Source organism: Takifugu flavidus, chromosome 2 (genome assembly GCF_003711565.1).
Source record: "Takifugu flavidus isolate HTHZ2018 chromosome 2, ASM371156v2, whole genome shotgun sequence".
Classification (NCBI taxonomy): domain Eukaryota; kingdom Metazoa; phylum Chordata; class Actinopteri; order Tetraodontiformes; family Tetraodontidae; genus Takifugu; species Takifugu flavidus.
In genome coordinates, this window is record NC_079521.1 from 19,601,345 (window position 1) to 19,613,730 (window position 12,386).

At 45.5% G+C, this 12,386-nt stretch overlaps 2 protein-coding genes across 3 annotated transcripts in view; one reads left to right on the forward strand and one right to left on the reverse strand.

Moving 5' to 3' along the window:
• Nucleotides 1-12,386, forward strand: part of LOC130521653 (NLR family CARD domain-containing protein 3-like) — a 195,463-nt gene that overhangs the window by 175,636 nt on the left and 7,441 nt on the right. The gene's annotated exons all lie outside the window — the stretch shown is intronic.
• On the reverse strand, nucleotides 2,662-4,435 carry LOC130521654 (general transcription factor II-I repeat domain-containing protein 2A-like). The gene is made up of 3 exons (XM_057025380.1): nucleotides 3,328-4,435; nucleotides 2,898-3,245; nucleotides 2,662-2,814 (listed from the first exon to the last, which is right to left on the reverse strand). Exons 1-2 carry the CDS (start codon nucleotides 4,381-4,383, stop codon nucleotides 3,108-3,110), a joined length of 1,194 nt encoding a protein of 397 aa, XP_056881360.1. The 5' UTR covers nucleotides 4,384-4,435; the 3' UTR covers nucleotides 2,662-2,814; nucleotides 2,898-3,107.

Here is a 12,386-nt window from a genome sequence, read left to right on the forward strand (position 1 = left end):
CCCCCAGTGATGAGTTGAACAGCCTGATGGCTCGGGGGATGAATGAGTTCCCCAGTCAGTTGGTCCTGAACTTGGGGAGGCGCAGCCTCTGGCTGATCAGGCTTCTCTGGCTGTGGATGACAGTGTGCAGAGGGTGGCGGACATTGTCCATGATGCTCCGCAGCTTGTCAATAGTTCTCCTCTCTGCCACTGTCGCCAGAGGTTCCAGCTTCATCCCCACCACCGAGCCGGCCCGCCTGATCAGCTTCTCCAGCCTGGAGAGGTCTGCTTTTGTTGCGCTCCCCCCCCAGCAGACCACAGCGTAGGACAGGACGCTGGCGACCACAGACTGATAGAACATCCAGAGGAGTTTCCTGCAGATGTTGAACGATCTGAGTCTCCTCAGGAAGTACATCCTGCTCTGGGTCTTCTTATACAGCTGCCTCGTGTTGCTTGTCCAGTCCAGCCTGTTGTCCAGCCACAGCCCAAGATATTTATAGGTCTGCACGCCCTCCACCTCCTCCGTTCCTATCTGAACTGGTCTAGGTCTCGGTCGGTCCCTCCCAAAGTCAATGACCAGTTCTTTAGTTTTGGAGGTGTTGAGCTGCAGGCCGTTGTTGTGGCACCAGGCAACAAAGTCCCTCACCAGGCACCGGTACTCCTCCTCTTGGTCGTCTCTGATACACCCAACGATGGCTGTGTCATCAGCGAACTTCTGAATGTGACACATTTCAGAGTTGTAACAGAAGTCCGAGGTGTACAGAGTGAAGAGGATGGGGGACAGCACAGTCCCCTGTGGAGCCCCGATGCTGCTGACCACAGTGTCAGACGTGATGTCCTTCATCCTGACGAACTGCGGCCTGTCGGTGAGGTAGCTGGAGATCCAAGCAACCAGGAAGGGGTCCACTCGCATCTGTAGAAGCTTGTCCTGTAGGACAAGGGCTGGATCGTATTGAAGGCACTCGAGAAATCCAAAAAGAGGATTCTCGCTGTGCCACTCCCCTTGTCCAGATGCGAGTGGACTCGGTGCAGCAGGTAGATGATGGCGTCCTCTACACCGACCTTGTCCCGGTAGGCGAACTGTAGGGAGTCCTCAGCGTGCTGCACCTGGGGCCTGAGGAGGTTGAGGAAGAGCCGCTCCAGAGTCTTCATCAGATGTGAGGTGAGTGCCACCGGCCGGAAGTCGTTCAGCTCACTCGGTCTGTTCTTCTTGGGGACAGGAATGATGCAGGACGTCTTCCATAAGGTGGGCACTTTCCCCAGCTCCAGGCTGAGGTTGAAGACCCGTTGTAGCGGCTCCCCGAGTTCAGCAGCGCAGGTCTTGAGGAGCCGGGGGCAGACTCTATCCGGTCCAGCTGCTTTTCGGGGCCGGAGCTTCCTCAGTTCTCCCCTCACCTGGTCAGCCGTGAAGCAGGGAGGATGTGGGGATGGTGAGAGCAGGGGGATGCAGGGAGGATGTGGAGATGGTGAGAGCAGGGGATGGGGGTGGTAGAAGGTGGAAGGGTGGGAGAGGGAGGTCAGCAGAGGGAGGGGAGGTGGAGAGGGAGGAGGGGAGGCGGGGTCGGGGAAAGTTGTGGTGGGTGGCTGGTTGGAGGGAGGGGGGGTAGAGGGGAGTTCGGCTGCTGGGGAGGGGGGGGAGGGTTGGAGGGGAGCTGGGCTGCTGAGGTGGGGGGCAGAGGATTGGAGTGGAGTGGGCTGACTGAACCTGTTGAAGAATTGGTTCAAGTCGTTTGCCCTCTCCACTCCTCCCCCTTCCGTGCTGGTCTTGGCTTTGTGACCAGTGATGGTCCTGACACCTTCCCAGACGTCCCGCATGTTGTTATCAGCCAGCTTCTTCTCCACCTTCTTCCTGTAGATGTTCTTCGCCTCCTTCAAGCAGCGTTTCACCTCCCTCTGCGCTTCTTTCATCTCCTCCCTGTCTTTATTTCTGAAGGCCTTTTTCTTCTTATTGAGGACATCCTTGACTTCCTGTGTTACCCATGGCTTATTGTTAGGATAACACTGTACAGTCTTGGTGGGGACAACCACATCTACACAGAAGTTGAGGTAGTCTGTGAGACGGTCGGTCATCCCATCTATGTCCTCTTCATGTTCCCCCAAGCAGTACATCCCAGTCCGTGATGTTGAAGCAGTCCTTCAGAGCCTCCTCTGCTGCAGGAGTCCATCTCCTGAGGGAGCGTGTGGAGGCTGCCTGCCTTTGGACCAGTGGGGTGTACTGGGGCTGCACGTACACCAGGTTGTGGTCCGACTTGCCCAGTGGGGGGAGAGCGATGACTCTGTATGCCTCCTTGACGTTGGTGTACAGTAGGTCGATCGTCCTGTTGTTTCTTGTGGGGCAGTCAATAACCTGGTGGAGAGCAGCCAGTGTGGAGTCCAGGGTCACATGGTTGAAGTCTCCAGAGATGATCAGGAGGGCCTCAGGGTGCTTGGTCTGCAGCCGTGCAGCGACGCTGTGGATCTTTTCACACGCAGTTGCTCCGTTGGCCGTGGGGGCGATGTACACACACAGGGCGATCACGTGACTGAACTCCCTGGGCAGGTAATATGGCCGCATACTAACGGCTAACAGTTCCAGATTTGGGCAACACAAAACCGCCTTCACAGAGACATGGCCAGGGTTACACCAACGGTTGTTGGTGTAGATGATTAGTCCCCCTCCTTTGCTCTTCCCGCATAATCTTTATTTAAATTTTAACAGTTGAAACCAGTGAATACAACAAACAAGCCCACTTTAATATATATATGTATATATACATATGTTTAATAGTAGTAACCCATGCGTTCTCCCGTCCTCTTCGGGTTTGTTGGCAGCCAGCCAGTGATCAATGGACGCACCTTAAAATACAAAAAAAACTACATCAGTTCTGAGTATGAGGATTTTTTTGAAAAAATAGCTTATTAAATTATGTTCCTCTTACCTGTTTAGTGAGATTTCTGTGTCTGCATTTCCCTGCAGATCTTCCCTATGTCGGCGCTGTAAGATGTGACTTTCATCTTCACGCAGGACTGTAGAGTCTCGCTGGTGAAGCGGGAGCGGTATTTGGACTTTATAATGTTCATGCTTGAGAAAACTTGCTCGCATAAGTAAGTTGAGCCAAAGATGGATAGGACTCCAAATGCACACCTTTTCATGTTGATATAGGTGTCGGGAATGGCATTCCATGTTGCAAAAATAAGTTTGTAGGGTTGGGGTAGTTTTTCCATATCACTCCATTTGTGCTCTTTAGCGAGAGTAGCCCTCTGACGGACGACTTCTTCAAGATCCGCTGACAGGGATTTAAACTTGTTAACCCACAAAACTTTATCCGCAATATTGGCCAGTTCAATTTCTAGATCAGGCTTACTTACTCCTGTGAATGCGGATGTGTTCAGCAGGGATGGGTCGCTGTTCAGTGGTGCGACAGGGAAAGAGAGAGTCTGTTTCTCCTTTCTGAACTCACTGAACCTTTTTTCAAATGCAGCTTGCATTGCAGTAATGGCACGGTGGAAATAATCACAATTTATGTGATTGTTTGCTTCTTTGAACTCTCTTAGGGAGGGGAAGTGAGAGAGCGTGCCATTTTGTACATCTCTGGCGAACACTGTCATCTTGCGCTCAAATGCCAAAATCTCCTCCAGCATGTGCAGTGCCGTGCTTCCCTGTCCTTGGAGATTTTTATTCAGCATGTTCAAGTAACTTGTCATGTCCACCATGAAGTAAAACTTTTCCAGCCAAGATGGGTCTTCCAGTTCAGGATACCCAAGGCCTTTATTTCCCAAGAAGGTTTTTACGTGCTCCAGACAGGCAGCGAAGCGTTTCAGCACCTCCCCCCTGGACATCCACCGGACTCTGTTGTGCAGCAGGAGATCTGAATACGTGTTTTCGACTTCTTCTAACAACGAACAAAACTGTCGGTGGCTTAACCCATTCGCAATTATTTTGTTCACTATCTTAATAACAAGGTTCATTACTTCCACACATTCAGGGGGAAATGTTTGTGCGCAAAGTGCTTCTTGGTGGATAATGCAGTGAAACGTCATCAGATCTCGGCCCAGTGACTTTTGAAGTAAATTCACAAAGCCCTTCTGTGCTCCTCTCATACTTGGCGCCCCGTCAGTAGATACCGACACTAGGTGAGTGGTGTTTATCCCTTTATCTTTTAGACAACTCACAACAGCATCACAAATGTCCTGCCCCCGAGTTTGGCCCTTAAGCGGTATGAGTTCAATCAGTTCTTCCTGCGGCCCATTAGCATTGGCGTACCTGCATAACAGTGCTATCTGCTCAATATCGTTTACATCACTTGACTCATCACAGGCAATTGAAAATGCTTGAGCTGAATTAATATCATCAATTTGCTTACTACTGATATTTGCTGCCATTTTAATGGTCCTGTCCTTAACAGTCTTTGCAGAGAGAGGCATGTCTTTAATTTTCTGAACAATTTCATTTTTGTTTTTAAAATCGGAGAATAGATGCTCTGATATTTGAATAAACGTTTCTTTTATGTATTCTCCATCTGTGAACGGCTTACCCCTCTTCACGATCTCCTGAGCTGCCAAAAAACTAGCAGCTGTAGTTGACTGTGGAGAGCTGATCCATTTTTTGAAAGATAGTTTTCTCTCTTCAGCTTGTCGTTGCAATTCCGAAATTGCTCTCTGGCGCTCATCTTCGGTTGGGTATTTTTCAGCAAATGCTAAATGCTTGCTTTGAAAATGTCTTTCAACGTTACTTTTTTTGTTGTTTGATAGTTTCTCGCCACATATCAAGCACGCAGGTAAGCCAGCGTCATTGGCGGTGAATGCAAAAGCAGATGTCCACGCTGCATTAAACTCTCTATTTTCTTCCGAATCTTTTCTTTTTTGGGCTCTTTTCATGCTTACAGTGGTAGGGGTTCCCGCCGTGGTACCACCAGCAAGTGAAGGCGACGGCTGCTGACGTTGATGTGACATATATTTAAAGTGACAAATTATAAAAAAAATAATTAAAAAACTTTATTTAGATGGTATCAACTAAAACCCTAGGGGAATTGTGCAACAAAATGAACACATAATGACCATAATAAAAGAAAAAAAGAAAAAAAAACATTCCATGTTTTTTTGTCATGGCCATCGGGAGCCACTATAAGGAGGCTGAAGGTTGGGGTTAGGGTTGGAGTTGGGGGGTTAGGTTAGGGTTAGGGATCAATCGGACATTGTATCAAATTAAGGCTGGTTAGGGTTAGGACAGATAGATTCGGGGTTAGGGTTAGGATAGGTGGGGGGTTAGCTATTGGGCTCCAAAAATTAGATGGAGTGATTGCACCTGGTTCCCCCCGAGGCACTGGCTGGGATAGGTTTAAGAGTTTGGCTTTCCCCTGGGGCGAAGGTGGTGGGGTTTCCAAAAATTAGGCCTTCTTGGCCTTAGCTGAGATCAGCCTCGTACGACGTTTCGGCTGGTTTTGGCCTTCATCAGGCAGACTAACCCTAAACAGTAAGAACAAAATGTGCAACACTTTGGAGAAATGAAGAAATTAGAAAACTGAAAAGATCCTGCAGGAGTGCTGAGAGGAGGTGGAGGAAATCCAAGCTGACCATTCACAAAGAAATATTTTATCAATACCTTAAAATCTACAATAACACAATCAAGCAAGCAAGAACTTCTCATTTCAAAAAACTAATCTCCGACAATAAAAACAACCCCAAATTTCTATTTTACACAATTGAGCTTTTAACCACTGGTAATTTTAACAGGTGTCCTACAACAACAACTGACACCCTCTGCGAGACCTTTGCAGACCACTTCAGGAGTAAAATCGATGCTATTAGATCCAGTCTTTTATCCCAACAAATTTTAATCACCAACACTCCTGGATCATTGCTTTCACCTTAGGAGACACTGGAGAGTTTTGTCCTGGTTGATGCAAGGACACTTGGTTGAATTTTCTCCCCAGTAAGGCCCACAACCTGCCTTTTAGACCCAATTCCCACACCGTCTTTTAAAACATTTTATGGAATCTTTGAGGAACATCTTCTATATATGATGAATTGCTCTCTTCAGACGGGTGTCTTCCCCACCTCCTTTAAAACGGCAGTGGTGAAGCCCCTTCTGAAGAAGAGCAATCTAGACCCCAGCGTTTTAAATAACTATCGGCCTGTATCCAACTTACCATTTTTAAGTAAAATTTTAGAAAAACTTGTTTTTAACAAAGTGAATGATTTTTTAAAGTCTAACAACATTTTAGAGAGGCATCAGTCTGGTTTTAGGATGAACCACAGTACAGAGACAGCCCTTTCAAAGATTTTAAACGACATCAGGTGCAACTTAGATAACAAAAAGCTCACGGTGTTGGTTCTGCTGGATCTGACCGCCGCCTTTGATACAGTAGACCACCATATTTTATTGAATAGACTGAAGAACCTGGTCGGCCTCTCTGGTACTGTTCTTAACTGGTTCACCTCCTACCTTACTGATCGAAGCTTCTTTGTAAGTATGGATACATGCTCCTCGAGAATCCATGAGACAAAATGTGGGGTTCCCAAGGGTCAATCTTAGGTCCAACCCTTTTTAATCTTTACATGCTTCCTCTTGGGGACGTCATCAGGAGCCACGGCATCAGCTTCCACAGCTATGCTGACGATACACAGCTGTACATCGCCGTGGCTCCTGGTGACACAGGGCCAGTTGATGCCCTTTTTAACTGTATTCTAGATATCCAGTCATGGATGGCAGAAAACTTCCTACAGCTCAACCAGGACAAAACAGAAGTCTTAGTTATTGGTCCTGAAGGTCAGAGAGAGAAACTTGTACCAAAATTAAAGGATTTTAAACCATCTCAATCTGTAAAAAATCTGGGTGTGATCTTTGACTCTGAGCTTAGTTTTATCCCACACATCAAAAACATAACAAAGGTAGGTTTTTACCACCTGAAGAATAAAGCCAGAGTCCGCCCATTTCTCTCTCAGGCCAGCACGGAGGTGCTGATGCACGCTTTTATCTCCTGTCGTTTAGATTATTGTAATGCCCTGCTCTCTGGTCTTCCCAAAAAGAGCATCTCTAACCTACAATTATTCAAAACTCAGCTGCACGGGTGCTGACGAGGACCAGAGGGCGGGAGCACATCACACCGGTTTTAGAATCGCTGCATTGGCTACCCGTGCGTTTCAGGATCGATTTTAAGGTTCTTTTATTCGTTTTTAAATGTCTTAATGGTCTTGGCCCGACTTATTTATCAGACATGCTTTTATTCTATCAACCCTCGCGGACTCTGAGGTCCTCTGGCACCGGCCTTTTAACCATTCCACAAGTAAGCTCTAAAACGCACGGGGAAGCGGCCTTCAGTTATTATGGTCCCCGATTGTGGAACAGCCTGCCGGAGAACCTCAGGGCCGCAGAGACTGTTGAGATTTTTAAAAAGAGGCTCAAGACACACCTTTTTAATCAGGCCTTTAATTGATTTTCTGATTATTTTTAATTTCTTTTATGTTCTCATGCTTTTTTATGTCTTATCCTTATTTTACTTGATACTTTTATTGTTTTACTCCCTACAGACCCTGTAGGAAATAGTTACCTTTAGAACTAATTAAATTAATAATAAATAAGTCATACATGTCATTACCTATTTCTAACAAAACCATATTAAATAAACTCAACAATAGTTGGCCATAGCTCACAGCATACAATAATAGTTTACAATATGTTATTAAGTCAAAGGTTCATATATCCTCTTTCATGTGTTATTAAGTCACGTGTTCATATATCCTCTTTCATGTTATCAAGTCACATGTTCATGTATCCTGATGTTCATCTGTTCAACAAAGGGACAACAGGATGTGTGTGTCTTACCTGTTTGGTCCACTCAGACATGACGTGCGTGCTCGGCGTCCTGAAGTGGAGGTTGAGGACGACCACACAGTTCAGCACCACCACCGTCACCACCACCATGATGAACATCAAATATCTTCAACACACAAACACACTCAGATGTTTTCCATTTTTTAAATCTCAGCCGGTTGTCACCTGGTTCTGCAGCCCTAATGTATATATAGTTTGGAGAAGCAGAATATATCTAATTCAGAGTTAAAGTGATGTGGAGTAAATGGTGCGTTTACCTACTTCACAATAAGAGGAACGGACGTGGATGTTTCTGGAGCCTTTGAGAGATCAAGAGTAGGAAGACAGACTGAGCGAGCAGCACCGAGATGGACAGTGTCATCTTCTCACCACCTACACACACACACACACATACTTTTTATTATCCTTTTTAAAATATATTCAAAAATCTGTTGGGGAGCTAATTTATGTTTCTCGATTAATGGCGGCCCCTCAGCTCCGCCCACTACCGATGTTTGCTGCTTTATTAGCTGTGTTGTCCCGTGCTGACGTGATATTCAGCTATAATGTCTGATTCTTTGGGTGCTGTTGAAGGTTAACTCAGTTCATGTAGTTGTGATTCTGAAAAGGTCCCAGACTGTTAATCTGCCTGACGCTGGCTTCAATACGTTCTGTGACTCTGCACTGACTGTCTGCGGGCAGGTAGTAGACCAGCGAGGCCAGGAAGGAGATGAGCACGCAGGGGATGATGATGTTGACCACGTAGAAGAGAGGTTTGCGTCTGATGACCAGGTAGAAGGTGATGTCCTGATGCTTGTTGCTCTCCATGGGAATGTGTTTGTAGGTGTTTCTCTTGGCGGGTCGGTGGATGATCTCCCACTCACCATTCTCTGTTGGTCAAAGCCAGAGTTCAGACACAAGTGATGAAGTTATGACTGTCAGTGTGGTTGGAGCTGCAGCCAGTCTGAAGGCTCAGGCTCTGATGAAAACAACTTCTCTGCATGTATGAACAGCATCCAGTACACTGAAAGTCCCCAACAAGCTCCAGGACTGTATGCAGTAAAAAATAAAAATAAATGGAAATTAATCTTTACTTGGTTACCTGTAAAGCTTGCAGGATCAATAATGATCCATTTAACCATCCACTTGGTTTCATTGACTATTTCTTCCTTCAGGAGCAACCTGATCTCTTTGGCATTGTACGTTAGAGAGCTGCAAGGCAACGTGGGAAATGCAGTTCAGAATTTAAAAAGCCTTTTTTCCTACTGGGAGAGTTTAGCTGCACCGTGCATTTTATTTTTGCACCTTTTTCTCCTCTCATATGTGTTTAGATTCTATAAAATCTTGACTCAGCTCAGTTTAAAACATCATGTCAGAGTTTGTCTGCGTTTCAAACAACAATGAAAAATCCTGCCCGTGCATACGTGAATTTGAGCGTGCAGTCCTGCCAGTCAAAGGGGAAATATTTGACGCTGATGGAGCAGGACGATCTGAAGATGGCGGGTGGTAACCAGTAGCAGAGACCTGTTGAATCCACCAGAACGTTGCAGTAGTAGGCCACGTTGCATTGGGCATCGTTGCTGAGGAGATGGTTGTACACACACGGAAATGTATTAAACATAACGAATTCAAGTATAAATAACAGGACAAGTGATACTTGTTCATTGTTATGACTGTTTGATCATGTTAAATGGGTTGAAACCATATTTTGAAAGATAAAAGCGGTGTTTGATTAGAAACTCTTTCTGAACTCTGGTGCTCTGAAACATCTCCGCTTCCATTTTCAGCTGTTTTTATTCTCAATAACGTCAAATCATCCATCCATCCAAATCGTTGTCCTGTTGGACCACCAAAGGACAAACACTTTCCATTTAGCACGGACAAAAAAAACCCAAATCCTGTTTAGCAATAAAGCTCCATTCTCAGGTTTGGAGGTGCAGCATGAAGTCAGGCCCACTGCTGCTTTCTGCAGCTTTAGGAGAACAAGAATAGATTTTATCAGCAGACTGTGAGAATAAACAAGTGGAGTTTGTTCCTGATTGTAGCAGGAACCTCTGCACAGGTAAAGCTAACACAACCAGCTGGATCAAATTAGAAACACAACAGACAGTAGATAAGGCCAAAGAGTAAAGATGCTTTTTGTAAAAAAAATAAAATAAATAATAATAAAAGATACAGCTGAGGCTGAAAGTGTCTGAAATAGTCTAATAGTTTAATTATTTATCCCTCTTCACATTAAACAAGACTTTAAAATTCCTCTTCTGTGATTAAGAAGCTCACCCATTTTCCGCATGTCAAGCTTTGCCTCCGTTCAGAGGTTCTGGCTTCAACCATAAACTATTCTAAAAACGGAATAATTAAAATAAGAAAAAGAATAATCTTAGAATAAGCAAGGGATTGCGAAGTACACAGTCACAGATTCTCAATTTAATTTTTATGCTTATTTTTGTGAATATATTTGATATTTTTTTAAATTTGAAACTTTACTGTGTTTCCTTATGTGTTTATCTGCTTTGTGTTATGTGACTGAGGATCAAAACATTTTTACATGTACATTTTGGCATAAGTTAAAAATACATTTGTGTAATTCTAATAGTTTAATATCATACAGTGTAAATATTTGCATGAGGAAGTTTATGTAATGACTACATAACTACATGACTACATTTTGGGTATAAATAAAGTTGATGAGTCTTTATATTTTCTGTAAAGTTTAAATGTATTTTTTATTTGACTCTTTATTTGCATATTTGAATGAAACTTGAACGCAAAGTTGTCTGCTCCTTTGTTTACTTCCGGTTCCTGTCGCTAGTTTCCGGTCTCGTGAGCTAACTCTCGCTAGCTTGTCACTGACGGTGGTTGTCAGCGCAGCATCAGCGAGTCTCCAGCCCGGACGCGGCTCCTTCGTGCGTCCACAGAGGCTCCGTCTGTCTCCTACTGACTTGTATCTCTACATTTTGTCGTCGCTGCTGGTTGTCAAACGTTTGCTGGAACTTGTGGCGCTCGGCTGCCGGCGACGGCAACTATATCTGTTTTAAAGAAGCGGAGGAGACCGCGGAGGAGGTTCCGAGGATGAACCCTCAGTGCGCCCGCTGTGGGAAGATCGTCTACCCGACAGAGAAAGTGAGCTGCCTGGACACCGTGAGCTGGATGACCCGGAGAAGCGTCCTTTTAGTCCGTTTTTGCGAGGATGACAGAAACGGGAACCTTTGGGCAGGTCCGGTGAAGTTGGACACATCGGTGATTGAGAAGTGGAAGGAAAACGACCCTTAATAGCTTTTTAGGACTTAAATGGCAGATATCACAGAAAAAGAGCTCATCAATAACTGTAAATGAGCCAGACTTGCTGGTCAAACCAGGCTTTTGTAGGAAATCTGGTGTTGTGACTCCTACTCTGGCCCCACCTCCTCCTGTGCAATCAGCTCAACCACCACCACCTGGGCCCTCTCCTCCAGCTGCACCCAATCCGCCCAAACGACTCTGCACCCATAAAAGGCCCCTCTGCACTCAGGCCAGTGCTTGATCTAACTGGTGTTTTGGCAACACGTACCGTCGACCCAGCATCTCTCCAGGCTCCCCAGCGCCTCTCTGTGTCTCCCTGCGTTTCCCAGCGACTCCCAGCATTCTCCAGCGTCTCCCCCTGCTCCTCTGCAACCTTCCTAGCCCCTCTTCCTCTTCCCCTTCCTCGGACGGATTTCCCCTGGCCTCTGGACACTTGGACTCCCCCACAGACTCTCGCCCCCGGATCTTGGACTTGGTTCGTCTGCCGCATCACGCACATGTACAACACCCCCTCCACTGATATTTCATACACGCACTCACGCATTCACACACACACCCTCACGATTGACACTTCATTTAAATCCAACATCTGCATCCAAGACATTCCCCCACGCCCCCTATAGTTAGTCTCGGCCTCCCTCCTCATTTGGTTTCTTCCCTCCTGTCCTTCTTTTTTCATTAAAATCGTCTGAGTTACTTTTAATTCCCGTGTCTGTCTGCCTTCTTTGGGGTTCCGCCACACTTGACCGCCAGTCCTCTTGAGCATAACATCTGGCCTCCTTTTAAGTTTTTTAAATGCATTTCTTTAAACTCTTAGAACACAGAGGAACTCTTTATTGGGGGCAGAAAAGGTCCATTTTTACCTGGTAAAATCCAGTCAAAAGAGCACTAAAAGCATGAATAAACTGAATCATGTAGATTCTAATGACATAAGCTGGAGCTCCTACAGTTACAGCCCATAATGAGACTGCAACTGTTTCTGTGAAAGGTAACTTTTATACAGTTTACATTCTGCAGATTTCTGTCAAATTCCAATGTAAACATTCAGGTTAATCGATATAATAGAAATCTGTTACACATCATGGATCAGTCAGTAATCTTGGACAACAGCAACGTTTCATCCTGGATCACTGCTCCATATATTTAAATGAACAAAGACGGCTGATACTGATTTAAGACAGAATTTGTGCATTTTGATGATCACATTCATCGGATTTTTAACCACTGATGGAAACATCCTGATTCATTTAAATCAGGGGTGTCAAAGTCAAATGGACGGAGGGCCAAATAAAAAATGTAGCTCCAAGCCGAGGGCCAGACTGATCCAATGTTC

Coding starts and splice junctions, on each gene's coding strand:
- LOC130521654 (XM_057025380.1), bottom strand. CDS start 4,383: ATGCCTCTCTCTGCAAAGACTGTTAAGGACAGGACCATTAAAATGGCA. Junction 3,246..3,327: donor ACACATCCGCATTCACAGGA/GTAAGTAAGCCT, acceptor AATCCCTGTCAG/CGGATCTTGAAGAAGTCGTC.